Genomic DNA, 20,000 nt, shown 5'->3' with positions numbered 1-20,000 from the left:
TGAATGCACGCGTCTCTTTGCCTTTTTCATTACCCCTATTTGTCCAATATTACCAGGCTTCGGTGTCTTTTTAATTGGCCTTCTTCATGTCTGCAGAAGACTAGTGTCGGACCCGAGCACTTTCGTTGTAGGAATGTGAACTGGTGAAATTTGTCAAACGATTTTTGCGTGGTTGTCCTCTCTCAAGGTCACAGTTACTACACTGTGCATACCACGTCATTGTAACTCGGGCGTACGTGCTGCAATGTGTCTGCTCTTGTTTCAAACAGGAAGTAAAGAAGAGTACGGTGAAGACTGACTCTTTTAAAAGAGAGAGAGGGGGGACCCTGAGAGAGAGAGAGAGAGAGAGAGAGAGAGAGAGAGAGAGAGAGAGAGAGAGAGAGGAGAAGGGGTTGTAGAGCGATTTGTGCTTCTGCAGACGTCTTGAGTTTCAGGGTAAACACACACACACACACAGAACACATACATGCACACACCGTCACACACACTCACATACTCACACTCACACGCACAGACACACACACAGCCACACACACTTTCAAATGCCGTTTTGACACATTAATAGAGAATACTACATGGCTTGCTGTGTCGTACCAGATTTACACACCGCCCTGACTATGGCCCTTCGTGGTCGGCTGGGCGTTAAGCAAACAAACAAACCAGATTTACACGAGTTGCTTTTTTAAATATTGAACTGCGAGCGAAAGCGAGCTTTTCAATATTTGAAAGAGCAACCACTGTGAATCTGGTACGACACCTCATAATGGAGGGGCGCTTGTTCTGTGCGACGCTTAGTTTTCGAGATAGGTGTGACCTGACAAAGTACAGGACGTCACATTCCAAATAAAAACGATTATGTTACAGGTGGAAGCCGCTGAGACTGCATTGCTTCGGGAGGTTTCCCCAAAAATAGATATTACAAGATTCGATCGAAACAGTCGGAGAAGCAGACGCGCTCTGAGAAAATGTGCATGAGTGTCTTCCCTTTCTTCGTCTCGTGCTAACGTTATTTTGTATGATAACGATTCACTTGCAAAATAAAGTAAACAATTTGGTGTTGTAGTGGTAAATGTAGATAGAAATGTGTTATAAAGACAAAGCAAACAAATAAACGTGTTTTTCTCGTGAAAATGTTGCGTTGTGCGGATATTTGGGTGGCCACGTGATGTACACAAAGCGGAAGTGCGGGACAGACTCTGCTCTGTGCTGTAACACTGGCAAGTTCAAAACACGAGAAATACGATTTCGTTATGCGGGCAGCCACGGGCGATGTATGTATTTTTCAAATGGTTGTAAAAGAAGTCTTGTATTTATCATCGTACTCCGGCCCTGTTCTTTTTTTCGTCACACATAAAACCGTTATTTCTTGTGAGCGACGCAGCATTATCAAGCCATGTAGTATTCTGTTTATTGTACATACCGTCACAGGACCGGATCTGGGGGGGGGGGGGGGGTTTGGGGTTCCGGAACCCCCCCCCCCCCTCTGGCCATCCAATGTACCTCTCAGAGAAAAAAAAATGTGGACTTTGGACCCCTGCCTTCAGTTGGAACCCCCCCCCCCCCCCCCTCAAACGAACTTGGTCCGGCCCTGCGTCACGCTCATAAGAAAAATACCTCTCAGTGTTAGGCATTTCTGTAGTGAAACTACAGGGGAAGCTACTGGAAGGGTATCTATCATGTGTTAGAGAGTACAAACTCTCAGACCATCGGAAACCATTGCCACGGTAACGTAAGCAAAACTGCCGATCTTGTTTCTTTCTTTATGATACACGAAGACTTGTTTTGAGAATGTGACGGTATTCAAAAGCTCTTTTTGGGTTTTTATGCAGTTTTGCTGATTTAAAAATGTTGCTGTCAGCTCTTTTGTCTCACGTTTATCCTGCTCTCATAGCTCGAGATAAGGCAGTTTGCAACTTATATATAAAATGAGGGAGGCAGATTGTTCAAAAACCAAAGAAGGTTTTTTGCGTTTTTCTCAAAACATCAAAAAATGACAGGCAATTATCTTATGAGCGTGACGATACTGTTCTTACGTGTATTTTACTCAAAACGTCCCGCAGTCGAGGCGTCCAAATTGAAGACGCTTCTTTTGCAACCTCGATCTCTTCCAAAGCCTTGTGCAACCTTCGAGTTCACAGTCAAAGCAAAGAAACGTCACTCTAGAAAGTATAGCGTGACGTGTAAGTTCTAAAAATTCTTCCAGGGGAAATAGCAGGAGCAAAAGTGTTTCATTAATGACGTTCAGTTGTCTCGGTGACTTTGGCATCATAAGCAATGGAAAAGCATGTCCCTGTCAGACTAGTTTGACACCACCTCATTTACATGATATACACACATGTGGTTTGAACGATATTGTTATGTCATGAGTGGTCTCTCTCACGCATGAAGGATATCAACAGTTACTGATTTTGTTTCAAATCATATTTTACACTTAAAAAGTAGCCGTGTAGTTGAACGAGAAGTTTTAGTTGTGCGCCGATTGAAGTCAAGTACGCATGCGTACGATGAACATACTTGTGTGCTGTGTGTGTATGCATCTGTCCAGTATGCATGTGCATTTGTGTGAAATGGTTGTGACAAAGACATAGCATTTGGCAAGAAAAGTGTTATTCATTTGCAACAATATTATTGTCAAATCTAAATACTAGCTGCAAGAACATTTCTACCGAAGTTGGTGAGGTGGCAAAACAATGACTGACTCTCTCTCTCTCTCTCTCTCTCTCTCTCTCTCTCTCTCTCTCTCTCTCTCTCTCTTACTCTCACTCTTAATCTCTCTCTCACTCCGTCAGTCTCTCACTTTTTTCTCTCTCTCTCTCTCTCTCTCTCTCTCTCTCTCTCTCTCTCTCTCTCTCTCTCTCTCTCTCTCTCTCTCTCTCTCTCTCTCTCTTTCTTTCCGAGGCTTTCTCTCGTTAATTAGTATGGCCTTGAACTTGACCTTTTTGTGGTCAGAGCCTGTACGTGAGTGGCAGTGACGGTGGGAATGGGGTTAGAGTGGGAATTTGCGGTTGGCCCGAGAGTATTAAGAAGACAGAAAAAAGTAGCGTTTTGTTCCTTCTTTCGCTGTTTAGATGGCAAAAAGAGGTTTCGATTGATTTTGGGGTAAACTCTGAGGTTTTGATATAGACATCTTATTATCAGGGCTTGTACCGAAGTCATCCCATGTCAACGAGAGAGGAAAGCACTTCTTCCTCTGGAGGTTTGGATGCTGAGATTGCCGCTTCCACACGTGGAGAATGAAAAACAAACAGCGAGGAGAAAACTGCTGACGCAGCAGCTTCAACTATAAAAGGGTCAAGTTTGTTCAACACACACTGACACAGACAGACTTGTACGCACGGACACACACACGTATGCACGCGCTCAGTCACGCACACTCGCACACACTCACACACATTCAAATGATGAGCACACACTGCACACTGACACACACACAAACACACACACACACAATGAGCACACACACACACACACACACACACACACACACACACACACACACACACACACACACACACGAATGTAGGAGGTCTCAATCTGTGAGGTGCACGCACTCACCAGTTGTCCAGAAAACGGTTGTAAACTGAAACACCTTCCCTCCACCTTGCACATAATATAGTCCGTGTCTGTGTGCCTCTCTGTGAGCTTGTGCGTCTGTGTATCAAATACTTTTGTTGTTTGAGTTTATGGTGGGTTGGTTGGGTGGTCGAATTTTGGTCTTCAACGTAGACCGAATTTCTACACTCACCTCCATTGTAAGGTTTTCAATGTGAACGAGCGATCCAAGGTAGGTAAGCGCGGCGTTGAGAAACTGCAGAATGGAGAGGAAGGCGATGAGAGTTGCCCCCACTGCCAGCACTATAGGCACTGCGTCCTGAGCGCCCCTGGCTGCCGCGTCTATCACATTCTGCGGACCACTGAAACAATTGAAATTTATTCAGTAAGAGTTGGGTTTTTTTTGGGGGGAGAGGTTGAATGATGAAGAGTGTGTGTTTCTAATTGTGTGTGTGTGTGTGTGTTTGTGTGTGTCAGTCTACCCGTGTGAACATGGTGTGTGTGCGTGTGCGTGCGTGCGTGCGTGCGTATGGAGATGAATGCTTTCAATTATTTTGTTGAGTAACTGTTTCCTCTGCTTTCTGGATTTTCTGAAAAATATCTGAAGATTGACCAGAAAGCCTGATCTGGTAAAATCACTACTACGGCGCAAACTGGGTTTTTATTTAAACCACCTGTTGTTGATTTTCATTCTTCTTATGGGCAGAATATACCTGCACAGTTTCAGCGGCACAGACGACGCACTGCATATTATTGATGCCGCGATAGGGATTATGACGAGTACTTGGCCTGTTTTCTTTTCATGCAAAGTGTAGCGGGCTGGGATAATCTGCAGTGCGTCGTCGGTCATGCTGAAGTTACATAAATGTGAGCCCCTTACAATGATTTTCTAAGCCTACACAACAGAAGAATGTTTTTAAAGTTTCCATTCGTTCAAATAAAGAGAACGTTTGGCCTTTGAGTAATTGTTGTAATTGTTTTTTTAAAAACATAGGTAGTGCACCACAAAAATGTAGTTTGCTAAAAACAGGGGACACGCCTGTCGCAAGGAAAACAAGAAATTCCTCCGAGGTAGGAAAAACACCCCCGTTGGTCAAAGGGAAATAACCATTCTCACTGCCACCAACTGAGGTTATTTTCCTTTGACCATTAATATCTCCCTCTATAAGTCCTTGTAGAATCTTAATCCACCAATAACTCCCTAACCATGTGTTTGACTGGTCCCAATTTTTGTAAGGACCGTCTCAGGAATGTATAGAACCTGTTCACCAAGTTTGGTGACGATCGGTCCGTTCATTCTTGAGATCTATATGCGAACACAAACAAACACATCGACCGAATCCTAATCTTAATCTTAATCCACCAATAACTCCCTAACCGTGTGTTTGACTGGTCCCAATTTTTGTAAGGACCGTCTCAGGGATGTATAGAACCTGTTCACCAAGTTTGGTGACGATCGGTCCGTTCATTCTTGAGATCTATATGCGAACACAAACAAACAAACAAACAAATCGAGCGAAACCTATACACACCCCTATACCGGGGGTGTAAATACGCACACTACAAGAAAGTTGACCCAAAACATTGACATTATGATTTTTAGTTGTGTGTACCAAATTACATGGCAACTCATTATGAGCTCAGTGATTGGCAGGTTAAAGCTATTGTCAAAACGTACTGTTGAGTTAAGGTTGTCAAAACTCTCGGCAAAAGGTTTTCAATAAAAAGTCGTCAAACCTTCGTGACAGTTTTCAATATAAAGACGTACTCTTCTTTGCCTTTCAACTCATCTTTCTCCTCCTCCTCCTCCTTTGCCTCCTCCGAGGAAACAGTTGATCGAGACTGTGGATAAACGATCTTGGATACCGCTAACCCTGCTGGCGCAGACATCAGTACAGCAGTAAGAATATGAGCTGACGAGATCTGCACGAAGAAATGCAAAAATTCAGTTAACACAAAAAGTAGATGAAATGCTTTCACAGACACACACAAAAGAAGTTGAAATCTTTTGATGGGAGACTCGGAATAACATTCTGACAAAACCAAACACAGACACGGTAAATCAGAGGATAAAAAGAAAGCTAACTCGCGGCAACCCTCTCTCTCTGTCTCTTACCGAACACACACACAAACATACACACACACAGTGTCAAAAACATGCGCGGAAGGGCGGGCGGACACACACACACACACACACACACACGCACACACATATATATATATACACACTCACACAGGAACGAGAAAGATGGAAAGGATATTTAAGAGTGAAATCTACACCGTACCCCGTAGTTGACAAAGAGGCCAAAGAGATCGACCGAGACTGACGCAAAGCCAGCAGTCATGATGGCGTGTAGCTCAGAGTTGGTCATCGTCTTCAGATAGGGTCTGATGGAGAATGACGCCTCAGGCTGAAACCAGTTTATGACAAGTCGCGTAAGGCGAAATTACTACATTTAGTCAAGCTGTGTAACTCACAGAATGAAACTGAACGCACTGCATTTTTTCACAATGACCGTAGTCCGCCGCTCGTGCAAAACGCAGTGAAACTGACGAGCCTGTTTAGCGCGGTAGTGGTTTCGCTGTGCTGCATAGCACGCTTTTCTGTACCTGGTTTAAACAAGTTTATTCAATAAATTTCATTGGTACTATTGCCGCATACATGAAATTAGGAACATGGAGCACAACCAGCTAGGCTTATGAGCGTACTCTTAAACGCAAATGAAATTTGGCGGACGATTTTAATATAACTAGTTTGAAATAATGTCAAAATAATAATGGTAAATTATGGTAAAAAAACATGTAACAATAAAAGGGAAAAAAACACAAAAACAATGCTAAACTAACAACAGTACTCACACGCGCTCGCACACTCACTCGCACACACACGCATACAATGACTTCCACATGGTTGAAAATAGAATACTACCAGAACAAGGAAATGTAAACAGTACTGCACATGGTCGTTTCGAACATGGATGAGATAAATGCATTCATTATTCAAAACGTTTGCTTAATAAGATAAACCTGAATAACTGGTCAAATATCAATGCATTTTCGCTGTCTGACTTGTCTCTATTGCCATACAGAAAATCATCAGCGGTTAGCAAATCATAGTTGGGCAGTGTTGACAAGGTGACTTCACGTATTTGAAGAGATAAGGGGCAATGAAAAATATAGTGCTCCGCATTTTCAACAGGATAACCACAAGTGCATGACGGGTCGGGAATTAAATGTCTGTCAAATAGATCACTATTTAGATTGCTGATCCTCAATCTCAGTCTGCAATGGATAATTTCTGATTTTCGATCAGATGTGTATCTATACGAGGGAACAACAGAATCATCAAAACTAATACGTTTTTTTAAATAACCCAATAGAATCAAGTTGTTTTACAGTATCTGGAAGCTCATTCCACAGGGAAGTCGAAGACAGAAAAAATGAATACAATTTATACAATTCAGTTCGAGAGTGGAGAGTCTGTCAAGTGGTCTTCGTCTATGGTAAGGGTTCACAGAAGCAACGAGAGGAGGCAGACGTTCTAGTAAGTATGGTGGCACGCGTGCATTAACTAATTTTAAATACAAAATCAATTTGTGTCTTTTTCGCCTCTCCTTCAGTGTTGTAAATCCTGATTCATCGTACCATTTTTGGTGACTCGTGCCACGAACTGCACCTATAATGGTTCTTATGGCATCAAGATGCAAGTTTTCTAATAAAGTAGCTAATCTGTCAGAACAATTATCCCAAATGACGTCAGAAAAATCAAAATGGGGAATAATAAAAGATTTATACATAAGTTCAAGTGCCTTTCGGCTAAGGCGATACTTATAGGACCGAAAACATGAGAGAAGAACACGTACTTTAGATATAATTGACTGAACATGTGATTCCCATTTGCAGTCGCTCTGAATCAGTACACCAAGATGTTTGTGAACGTGGTTTTCTCTCAAAATTGTTCCATCAAATACAAGAGGAAGGGTTTCAGGCATTCTATTTCTAGAAAAGGTCATCAAATCTGTTTTTAAATTATTGAAATTAACTTTCCATTTTTTTTGTACCTCTCTTCGTTTTAACTTTCTGAGCGTATTTTTAATCCAAACATATCATATCTATATGTTTTTGGAATCAGGAACCGGCAAGAAATAAGATGAAATTGTTTAAAATCGATTTCGGAAATTTTGTTTTAATCATAATTGTTATATTTTTAATTTTCAGAGCTTGTTTTTAATTTGAATATAACATATTTATATGTTTTTGGAATCAGAAAATGATGAAGAATAAGATTAACGTAAATTTAGATCGTTTTATATAAAAAATAAAAAAATTACAATTTTGAGATTTTTAATGACCAAAGTCATTAATTAATTTTTAAGCCACCAAGCTTAAATGCAATACCAAAGTCCGATCTTCGTCGAAGATTGCTTTACAAAAATGTCAATCAATTTGATTGAAAAATGAGGGTGTGTCAGTGCCGCCTCAACTTTTACAAAAAGCCGGATATGACGTCATCAAAGACATTTATATAAAAAAAACAACGTCTGGGGATATCATACCCAGACACTCTCATGTAAAATTTCATAAAGATCGGTCCAGTAGTTTACTCCGAATCGCTCTACACACACACACACACACACACACACACACACACACACACACACACGCGCACACACACACACACAGACACACACATACACCACGACCCTCGTCTCGATTCCCCCTCTATGTTAAAACATTTAGTCAAAACTTGACTAAATGTAAAAATCACCATGTCATGGAAAGGGGGAAGACGAAAGAAAGTGTTTCCGACGAAAAGAGTCCATTTTTGTCACGTTTTATAAGTCAAATGAATGACCTAAAACGATCAATTACTGCAAACTGACTAACCACACCACGATCCACTCTCGCAGTCACACACAAAAGTTAGAATCAATAAAAGTATAAGTTCTAAACGTCTGTTTATATACACTAACTCTCCACCTCCCTCTTCACGTGAAGCCAAAAGTGTTTTTACGACCAAGTCGTCAAACAAAACAAAGACAACTGACAAAAAGTCAGTTAAAGTTTCTGAAATAATAAGAACACACTGAACCGTGTAATTGCAAAACACATAGCTGCTCTGTAAAAAGTCTTAACCTGTACAGGCGTTAACACTCCACGTTGTCACAACTTAAAGTTCTTCATAAAGGGTTAGAAAGATGACAAGGTGGGGGGCGTTTACGCATGGGTGCACACAACTCTCAGTGTAGCCAGGGTCCATTCGATGAAACGCAGTGGCGCAGTGGTGCATACAGGTGAAAGTCGCAGCAACACCAGCAACTGCCGTAGAACAGCAACCCCCGTACAGCAAGAGTGTAGCCAAAGTGTAGCCCGTCTCCAGCAAGTCTCCAGCAACCAGGTATCAACCGGGTAGCAACCGGGTAGAAACCGGGTAGCAACAAGGCAGCAACAAGGCAGCAAGCTGAAACAGAGCAATTGGTGCAGTGACCATGGCAACAATCCCCCCCTTTTCCACCTTTAAACATATCTAACTTCCCCCTTCAGCGAGCACGTGGTACCTGCAAGAATAGACTTTTAATAACAACTCAAGACATTTTCTCCTCCTCTCCATATCTGCAAAAACCATATACAGATAACAATTCAGTAGCGTTATAATGAGCAAGTTATACGCTATCATGGAGAAACAAAACAGAGTTTACATTTCACAGACATTGACCGGTCACCAGCGTAAAGTAACGGCTGACCGGTCACCAGCGTAAAGTAACGGCTTTCCCCCCGCGGGTTAGGGGGAAGAATTTACCCGATGCTCCCCAGCATGTCGTAAGAGGCGACTAACGGATTCTGTTTCTCCTTTTACCCTTGTTAACTTAAGTGTTTCTTGTATAGAGTATAGTCAATTTTTGTAAAGATTTTAGTCAAGCAGTATGTAAGAAATGTCACGTTCTTTGTACTGGAAACTTGTATTCTCCCAGTAAGGTTGTACTACGTTGCAAGCCCCTGGAGCAATTTTTTTATTAGTGCTTTTGTGAACAAGAAACAATTAACAAGTGGCTCTATCCCATCTCCCCCCCCTTTCCCCGTCGCGATATAACCTTCGTGGTTGAAAACGACGTTAAACACCAAATAAAGAAAGTAAAGTAACGGCTAATTACCTCAACAGCTTGTAAAACGTAGCTCTCCCAAGCAAACCGCTTGAATATTTGGCTCCCGCTCGTCAGCGAAAATATGTAGCCAAATCCCTCCGTCCTGAGCCTTCTGTGTATTGCACTAACATCAGAAGCGCGTTGGTAGACCTAAACCGGTCTTGCAACGCGTTGGAATCCTCCAAATCTTAGTCAACGGAAACCCAGACCGGTCGTCTGTAAAGCACGTGTAAAAAAAGAAAGCAAGGAAGAAGGGAAAGAAAGACCATGGGATCTCCCTGACCAATCAGCAATCGCCTGTCCTAGAACAGGTGATCTCCCTGACCAATCACTGGTCGCCTACCATACGCAGATATAGCATGCCCTGCGCCCGGAACACGTGATTTAACAGTGAGCGAAAAATCACCCCATTTTCCCGCACGGATTTCACGCCGGCAATTTCCTCGTGAATTTCGTGATCGTCAACAAAACTGTTCCGCAATGCGGCAGCCAGCATTGCATTGCAATTTGGGAAAGGCGCCCCACAAAGAGTTCCTTTCCCACTCGTGTCACTGAAACCGTGACAATTTTAAATGGGCTAAAATCGTAATTTTACCCTGGACAGCACAGGGGCGGATCAGTTGCTTTGTAAGGGGGGGGGGGGGCACTTTGAATCGAAAGTGAATGTGATGGGCGCGAAGCGCCCGAATTTGCTAGGGGGGTCCGGGGGCATGCTCCCCCGGGAATGTTTTTTGCCCAAAGAAGCAAAATGGTGCCATCTGGTACCATTTGAACTTAGAAATGGTCATAGAATCAGCATAGAAAAATCTTGTTTTTACATTTAGTCAAGTTTTGACTAAATGTTTTAATATAGAGGGGGAATCGAGACGAGGGTCGTGGTGTATGTGCGTGTGTGTGTGTGTGTGTGTCTGTGTGTCTGTGTGTGTGTGTGTGTGTGTGTGTGTGTGTGTGTATGTCTGTCTGTGTGTGTGTAGAGCGATTCACACCAAACTACTGGACCGATCTTTATGAAATTTGACATGAGAGTTCCTGGGTATGATATCCCCATACGTTTTTTTCATTTTTTTCATAAATGTCTTTGATGACGTCATATCCGGCTTTTCGTGAAAGTTGAGGCGGCACTGTCACGCCCTCATTTTTCAACCAAATTGGTTGAAATTTTGGTCAAGTAATGTTCGACGAAGCCCGGACTTCGGTATTGCATTTCAGCTTGGTGGCTTAAAAATTAATTAATGACTTTGGTCATTAAAAATCTGAAAATTGTAAAAAAAATATTTTTTTTAAAAACGATCCAAATTTACATTCATCTTATTCTCCATCATTTGCTGATTCCAAAAACATATAAATATGTTATATTTGGATTAAAAACACGCTCTGAAAATTAAACATATACAAATTAATATGAAAATTAAATTTTCGAAATCAATTTAAAAACACTTTCATCTTATTCCTTGTCGGTTCCTGATTCCAAAAACATATAGATATGATATGTTTGGATTAAAAACACGCTCAGAAAGTTAAAACAAAGAGAGGTACAGAAAAGCGTGCTATCCTTCTCACCGCTCTTCTTGTCAATTTCACTGTCTTTGCCGTGAGCGGGTGACTGACGATGCTACGAGTATACGGTCTTGCTGCTTTGCATTGCGTTCAGTTTCATTCTGTGAGTTCGACAGCTACTTGACTAAATGTTGTATTTTCGCCTTACGCGACTTGTTTCTTCTTCTTTTTTTCTTTTTTTTCGGGGCCGGGGGGGGGGCACGTGCCCCCTGTGCCCCCCCCCCCCCCCTCGTCCGCCCCTGCAGCAACTGGCTGATAACTGGCTGCCTGGCTACCTTGGTAGTGGAGCGGTTAACTGGTTGGTTGGTTAATTGATTGACTGATTGATTGATTGATTGGTTGATTGATCGATTGATTGATTGATTGATTGATTGATTGATTGATTGATTGATTGATTGGTTGATTGACTGATTGATTGATTGATTCGTTGATTGATCGATTAATTTTACTGACCGGGGTCTTCCAGGACAAGGTTATAACGGAGACAGACATGATGGGCCTAAAACACACGCGCAATAGGACATTCCAGTTTTATGTTCAAACTTAATGTAAATTTACATTCACGAAAATGAGCTTTAAAAAATAAAAAAGACCTCACCTGCCCCAGAAAGATGCTTGCGGCGGTGCTGATTGTTTCAGGGGCCGTGGTTCCCATGGAAACGCGCAGGACAACGGCGAATGTGTTGATGATGACGTGCATGACCCCGATGTAGTACAGCACCGACATCACGGAGCTCACGAACAGCACTGTGGGCATCAACTGTCCACGTGCACACGCATGCGCAAAGAGGATTTATGCACTCAATGCAGACCAAAAAATATGCATACATTAACAAGAAAGAATGTGTGTGAAGCCCTCGACGGGCAGCCCGGTTTAGGGGACAGAAAAATGATTCGGGAAACGTGGGCTAAAAGTGTCAAACTGTCTTTGCACATCATAGGCTAAGTGAGGATGTTTTAAATGCCATCCCTATAACACAATTCCGACACATTATATTTGTTTGATCAATCCAAGGGTTAAATTAGTTGTACACACCTTTAAGGTCAATACACACACACACACACACACACACACACACACACACACACACACACACACACACACACACACACACACACACACAACTTTGAGAAACACTGAGGCCAATGACCACCAACCTTAAAAGCAAACAGGAAGTCTTCATACTTCTCCCCGAACACGAAGGACACACCGGCAGTGACGTTGTTAAGGAACAACTCCACCTGGTGGCCAAGCCATCGCAACACAGCGCCACCTGTCGTTGTCTTCAGCACCAGTACGCCGAGACACAACTGCGCACCGAGACCCCAAACCACCGGACGTAGACAAATCTGTGGCAAAATAATATTTACACCCCCGGTATAGGGGTGTGTATTGGTTTCACTCGATGTGTTTGTGGTGGTATTTGTTTGTTTGTGTTCGCATATAGATCTCAAGAATGAACGGACCGATCGTCACCAAACTTGGTGAACATGCAGGTTCTATACATTCCTGAGACGGTCCTTACAAAAATTGGGACCAGTCAAACACACGGTTAGGGAGTTATTGGTGGATTAAAATTATACAACGACTTATAGACGGACACCCCCGTTGGTCAAAGGGAAATAACCATTCTCACTGCCACCAACTGAGAAGGTTATTTCCCTTGACGGGGGTGTTTTTCCTATCAGAGGAATTTCTTGTTCAAATCGGAACGAGAACCTCAACTTCGACTTCGGACGTGAGTGGAGATGCACAAGTAGAAGTGCCAGTTTTTTGTTAAACATCTGTTCTTTTCGTAAAGGCGGTCCTTAGAGCCCGAAGTCGACTTCGCGAAGTGTTTCTACCAAAACATCAGTGCTAAAGCTTCGTGCGTCAAGCTTCGTGCGTCAAGCTTCGCTTTGCAAACTTCGCGTAGTCGACTTCGCCCAGTTAAAGGCATATGTACGCGCTCCCGTGTTTACAAAGTGTAGTTTGCCCATAATCGATGTCAAACGCACCATAAGACCATAATTATAATGACGATATGTCACCATGCGCGGACCATAATACATGCATTACAGCTTGTTCTAGCCTCTGAAAAAGTGAGGATGTCAACAAAGCCGCGGTGTTAGCTCCCTTGCATCAACGTTACATGTGTTGCCAAATCTATAAATAGGACGATCCAGATCAAAATGAAAATTAACATATCTCAACATTGAAGGGGTCCTAGACCACAATATTTTACAGGGAACTTAATTTAGCATGTCTCCAGCTGTTGGTAAAGCAATTAGCGTGCATAGTCATCGAGTACATATGCCTTTAAGGAAAGGCCCCTGGTATCAGCGTATGGAACATTCTGATCTCGTTAACATCGAACGTCTTGCAACTGATTTGTATTCTCTTAAAAACGATATTTGTTAGTGCGCTTGCTTGGAAATTGTCGACATGTGAACGGCCTTATGAAGTGTTCAGCGACTTTCAAGCGGCTTGGGACAGGAGGCCTTGAACGTGTTCTTGAAAAGTTTTGTCGTCTCCAAATCGTTAGAAAACTGTCGATATTTGAACAGCTTAACCAGCGTGCACTGGATGTATTTGGGAGTGACGTTGTGAGGCGATTTTAAATCTGAGGGAGAAAACACTGAAACGTGAGTTTCCAGTCCAAGAGCCCACTTCTAATTAAATGACTTGTATAATGCCCATAATTAGGAAGTGTTTGAATTGGATTTCAAATCGCCAAGGAGAAGTTCGGAAGGCATCTGAATATGAGGTTGGAGGTTGCCAACTTCCAAAGGTCTTCTCGTGGACAATTAACGCCCAGACGTTGGTTTTGAACACTTAGTACATGACTGATTAGGCGTCGTGGTTGACGTTTTAACCACAGGAGCTTGTATCAAATCGCCGGTCAATCATTATCTATATAGTAGTAGTATGTCGTAGTAGTGGACTGTAGATAATGATCGACCGGCGATTTGATACAAGCTCCTGTGGTTTTAACTACTGGCCAGAGAACCACATCTCTTTAGTCGCAGACCTTCCCCTTCTCACACTAATAGTAATACATGAATAGAGCAACCACACACACACACACACAGAGACTCCTTCTCTTGCACACACACACACACACACACACACACACACACACACACACACACACACAGACTCCTTCTCTTGCACACACACACACACACACACACACACACAAACACACACACACACACACACAGACTCCCTCTCTTGCACACACACACACACACACACACACACACACAGACTCCCTCTCTTGCACACACACACACACACACACACACACACACACACACACACACACACAAACACACACACACACACACACACACACACATTATTGGGAACAAATCTGATAAATAAACAAGTACTTTTTTTTGTTAAGTTACAACTCATTATTACGTATGCCTACCATACTCACGTACCTTGGTTCTGTCATGAGAAATGAGCCAGGAGAAGAGAAGCAGAGTCACAACACCAGCCAATGAAATCAGGTTTTCCGGAGACCGGATGTTGATGACAACACTGTAAATCAACATGGCCGCCGCTGCTACCCCATAACATGATCTGGAAGGCAAATCAATGCAGGGTGTACAGAGAACCAACAGAGAGAGTTTGTTAGTCCGATCTATCGTACGGGGATTATGTCAAAACCAACAGAGATAGGTTCCTCGACTAATCAACCATGCAGAAATTCAGACATAATCTAGACTCAACATAATTGTTTTCCAACAAAACAAAACATCAGTGGGACAGTTTCGAATTATGTCGGTGCCTCAGTACATTCAAAATATAAAAAAAAACTAGAACTGTAGGTTATTGGAAAATGTTTAATTATTGACAAAACAAACAGTTACAAAAAACTTGTTTTGTCAATAAATCCAAAAACAAAGAGACTGCCAACGTTCCAAAATTCAAAATCCAAAAAACAAGAAAGATAGGTTGTTGGAACGTTTGTTATTGACAAAACAATACATTGTGTGTATTGTTATTTATTTCTGTTAAATATCTATTGTTTTGTCAATAACAAACGTTCCAACAACCTACCTTTCTTGTTTTTATATTTAGTCAAGTTTTGACTAAATATTTTAACATCGAGGGGGAATCGAAATGAGGGTCGTGGTGTATGTGTGTGTGTATGTGTGTGTGTGCGTGTGTGTGTGTAGAGCGATTCAGAGTAAACTACTGGACCAATCTTTATGAAATTTGACATGAGAGTTCCTGGGTATGATATCCCCGGAATGGTTTTTTTTTCGATAAATGTCTTTGATGACGTCATATCCGGCTTTTTGTAAAAGTTGAGGCGGCACTGTCACACCCTCATTTTTCAATCATATTGATTGAAATTTTGGCCAAGCTATCTTCGACAAAGGCTGGACTTTGGTATTGCATTTCAGCTTGGTGGCTTAAAAATTAATTAATGACTTTGGTCATTAAAAATCTGAAAATTCTAAAAATAGTATTTATTTTATAAAACGATCCAAATTTACGTTCATCTTATTCTCCATCATTGTCTGATTCCAAAAACATATAAATATGTTATATTTGGATTAAAAACTAGCTCTGAAAATTAAAAAAATTAAAAATTATGATCAAAATTAAATTTCCCAAATCAATTTCAAAACACTTTCATCTTATTCCTTGTCGGTTCCTGATTCCAAAAACATATAGATATGATATGTTTGAATTAAAAACACGCTCAGAAAGTTAAAACGAAGAGAGGTACAGTAAAGAGGGCCCCAAAGGGGGGGTATCATCACGATCACGGGAAGGGAAATTTTAGCTTTCACGATCACAGTTACCTTGATTTTTGTTTTCACGATCACAAACACCTTGACGAATAGAGGCTCATAGAGTGATACAACTGAAAAAATGTACGTTGAAAATAAAATGCTTTGCAATAATGCCCATCACGATCACGAAAACAAATGACGATCACGATCACGAGACTTGATTTTTTTGTCATCACGGATCACGGGCAAAGTCCCATCACGATCACAGAAATGGAAATTTCGGCAATCACGGTCACAGAAAGGTCAAAAAACGCCAATCACGATCACGATTTTAAACCCTTTGGGGCCCTCAGTAAAGCGTGCTATGAAGCACAGCGCAACCGCTACCGCGCCAAACAGGAACGTCACTTTCACTGCCTTTTGCACTAGCGGCGGACTACGTTCAATTTCATTCTGTGAGTTCCACAGCTTGACTAAATATAGTAATTTCGCTTTACGCGACTTGTTTGGATTTTGTTTTGTCAATAATTAGACGTTCCAATAACCTACAATTCTTGTATTTTATTCTGAATTTTGGAACGTTAGCAGTGTATCTGTTGTTGTTTTTCTCAGTACATTCAACTTGTCAATTTGTTATAAATTGTACGGGTAACCGGACAAAAGCACAGGGAGAATATTCGGTCTTTTCACGGTTTAAAAAATGAAAATGGCCGATAACCGACGCGTGCCCTACACTCTTTACATATAATTACGATTTTTGTCATTGCGTGTTTGTGATTGCTGGAATACACTCTTGCAGTTGAATTTCCTGTAGGTTTTGGGTTTTGTTTCGGTGTATAAAAAACGGTACTTAAGATATTGCTGGGCTTTCTTGGCGTGTGTGCATGCGTGAAAAAGCCTTCATTTTGATCGGCCGTCTTCTCGTTCAAACAATCTGTAAAACATACTTCATTTCTTTAAATACATCAACCTCTTTCTCCTTACATCTTTTGCTATCTTTAAATCTGAGATAAATTAAGGTTAGTTACAATCTGATCACTCTTCGTCCCAGGCACCCCAAGGCGGCAGTCTGTGCACAGTTTGTGATTTTGTGACGTATGTCTTGGATGACGTCAGTACTGGAGAGATGACGCCAAGTAAAGTGAGAAACCACCAGCAGGGTTATGCACAGCACCGGCACTGCTTGGTACAAGTTCCATGTCTGTAATAAAGAATCCATTTTCAACAAAATAACGTACACAGTAGTTGGACAGAATGCACATTTCTCATGATGTACGCTGGCATAATGCCGACGTTACACGATTGTGCAATGACGGAATGCACGCGTCACATGAATGTAAGCCGACATCACAATCATGATTGCAAGCTGACAGAATGCCGACGTCACATAATTGTCAGCTAACAGAATGCACACGTCACAATGTCATGCACGCTGACAGAATGCCAATGTCGCATGACTGTACGCTACCAGAATGCCGACGTCATATGTGTGGTGTCAGAATATCGACACTGCATGCCTGTACGAACGTACGCTGCCAGACTGCCGACAGTGCAAGACTGTATGGTGCCGACGTCGTATGTTTGCTGTCAGAATACCGACATTGCATGATTGTACGCTGTCAGAATGCCGACGTCGCATGTTTGCTGTCAGAATACGGACGTCGCATGATTGTACGCTGCCAGAATGCCGACATTGCATGACTGTACGCTGCAAGATTGCCGACATTGCATGATTGTACGCTGCCAGAATGCCGACATTGCATGATTGTACGCTGCCAGATTGCCGACATTGCATGATTGTACGCTGCCAGATTGCCGACATTGCATGATTGTACGCTGCCAGAATGCCGACATTGCATGATTGTACGCTGCCAGAATGCCGACATTGCATGATTGTACGCTGCCAGATTGCCGACATTGCATGACTGACTGTACGCTGCAAGATTGCCTACATTGCATGATTGTACGCTGCCAGAATGCCGACATTGCATGATTGTACGCTGCCAGATTGCCGACATTGCATGATTGTACGCTGCAAGATTGCCGACATTGCATGATTGTACGCTGCCAGATTGCCGACATTGCATGATTGTACGCTGCAAGATTGCCGACATTGCATGACTGTACGCTGCCAGAATGCTGACGTGGCATGTATGGTGTGAGAATACCGACGTCGCATGACTATACGCTGTCAGAATACCGACATTGCCTGACTATACGCTGTCAGAATACTGACATTGCCTGACTGTACGCTGTCAGAATACCGACGTCGCATGACTATACGCTGTCAGAATACCGACGTCGCATGACTATACGCTGACAGAATACCGACATTGCCTGACTGTACAAGCGTATGCTGTCAGAAGTGATGCCGACATGCCATGACCGCTTCCTGCCTATAACCTCTTTGGCCCTTTCGACAAATGTGCATTAGAAAATAGATCCTTGCAACATCCCTCACTACTGATGATGATGACACCGTGATGATTTCACTGTAAACAACATGCAAACCACGTACCAGGACCCTGATAAAAAAACAAACACCCTGATTCGGGTTTCAAAGCACACTCACCAGCGCAAGGGTCAGGTAGACAAAGTAGGCGCAGATAAGGACAATGTAGATGAGTCTCCGGACCAACAAACCACGGTCAGTTCCACTTGAGTGACCATCAGTCTCCTCATTCGGCGTGGCTCCAAACAACTGAGCATGCTCGTGTTTTATTTCGTTTTCGCATCCGTCCTCGGCACCGTGAATATTGTCTGTGGCGATTCGATGGTGTGGATGGTCCTGGTGCTGGGAATGTTGGCAATTACTCTGGTCAGGACGATGAGCTGCGCAGTTGTCTTCTGTAGAAATTAACATTATTTTACGGGTATTCAACAGGTGGGAGAAATTTACGGATTGGGTACGAAACGAAGATTCCTCAATATTCCACCACCCTTGCCAACCATTACTTCACATCAATGATATTTTACGCGAGGGAATGATCTGCATAGTTAAAATGACTTGTGAACGCTGGAACATATGGCTGTTTTTAAGACAACTGGAACCGAACACAACACGAATTGTGGACTCATTTTGATGAAAACGGCCTAAGTTTCACTTTAGAGAAAGCACTGTTTGAATCAGACGTCTGGTTTGGAGACATTTATGTATGAAAGTGCATGCAGCTACAGGTGTTGGCGTTGTGTTTTTTTCCCTTCTAAATTTGGGTGACATCTTGTGTTAAAATGACTGACCGTTTTTGCACATTGTGTAAGTACTTGACTGTCTGCCATGTTCCTAGCTATGATAGTAAGTTTGTGTTGAAGACACCGCCACAAGCTGTAGGTTTGTTGTTGTTTTCACTTCACGCCAATGTAAACTTTAGTAACATATGTAATACATGAATGAAACATTGTTTTAAACCAACGGTACGAAGCACATTCTTCGATCATCTATCAAATTCTACCTGCGCTGAGTCAGTCACAGTTCTGCTTACATCTGCCAACAATCTCAAACCGTACCGTACCAAACAGCACATAATAGCGCCAATAGGCCTACAACCGATCACAACGTCCAGAATCACGCATCACAATCGAACAGCCAATGGCTGATCCAAATCTTATCTTTTAACCACAGACGTACCGGTGTATATTCAGTAATTACGCCGTTTCAAATACTCTACAACACATGTAAGTTTTGTAACCCAAATACAATTATGATGGAGTCTCTTTTATTGTTACACAGCTTCGACCCCTGTTGATTTTAATCAACCAATTTTCTTGTGTTTAAATGTCATCCATCTCTATTCATGACCTTGTCATGATGCTTATCATGATAAAAATCATCCCTTTAAAGAGTAAGCGTTTTAAAAAAGAAACTTACCATCTGATATCCTGCCAGGAGTGCTGTCACTTATAGTCATAACAACATGCGTCAATTCCACGTTGTCAGTTTCACGTTTTGCCGACATGTTGTGATAGTCTGTCCAACGGTCTTAATATGGTGTAGGGACTTTTTCCAGCTCG

General features: G+C 42.2%; 1 protein-coding gene and 1 long non-coding RNA gene across 3 annotated transcripts in view; one reads left to right on the top strand and one right to left on the bottom strand.

The window, feature by feature from the left end:
- The window catches only part of LOC138975505 (uncharacterized), a 168,588-nt gene that overhangs the window by 86,095 nt on the left and 62,493 nt on the right, over positions 1-20,000 (top strand). The window lies entirely within an intron of this gene.
- Positions 1-20,000, bottom strand: part of LOC138975485 (uncharacterized transporter YutK-like) — a 32,497-nt gene that overhangs the window by 12,407 nt on the left and 90 nt on the right. For both annotated transcript variants that reach the window (XM_070348185.1, XM_070348184.1), the window contains exons 1-9: positions 19,858-20,000; positions 18,562-18,836; positions 17,018-17,190; positions 14,682-14,823; positions 12,411-12,602; positions 11,851-12,012; positions 5,838-5,963; positions 5,321-5,475; positions 3,746-3,914 (exon numbers count right to left, since the gene is read on the bottom strand). The exon at positions 19,858-20,000 is cut by the window's right edge. In XM_070348185.1, coding sequence (XP_070204286.1) covers positions 3,746-3,914; positions 5,321-5,475; positions 5,838-5,963; positions 11,851-12,012; positions 12,411-12,602; positions 14,682-14,823; positions 17,018-17,190; positions 18,562-18,836; positions 19,858-19,945 — 1,482 coding nt within the window. In that variant the 5' untranslated portion in view covers positions 19,946-20,000. The remainder of the gene's footprint in view (positions 1-3,745; positions 3,915-5,320; positions 5,476-5,837; positions 5,964-11,850; positions 12,013-12,410; positions 12,603-14,681; positions 14,824-17,017; positions 17,191-18,561; positions 18,837-19,857) is intronic.

The sequence above is a fragment of the Littorina saxatilis genome, linkage group LG9 (assembly GCF_037325665.1).
Source record: "Littorina saxatilis isolate snail1 linkage group LG9, US_GU_Lsax_2.0, whole genome shotgun sequence".
Lineage (NCBI taxonomy): Eukaryota > Metazoa > Mollusca > Gastropoda > Littorinimorpha > Littorinidae > Littorina > Littorina saxatilis.
The sequence above is the reverse complement of the archived record's forward strand: the minus strand, read 5'-3'. Positions and strand labels throughout refer to the sequence as shown.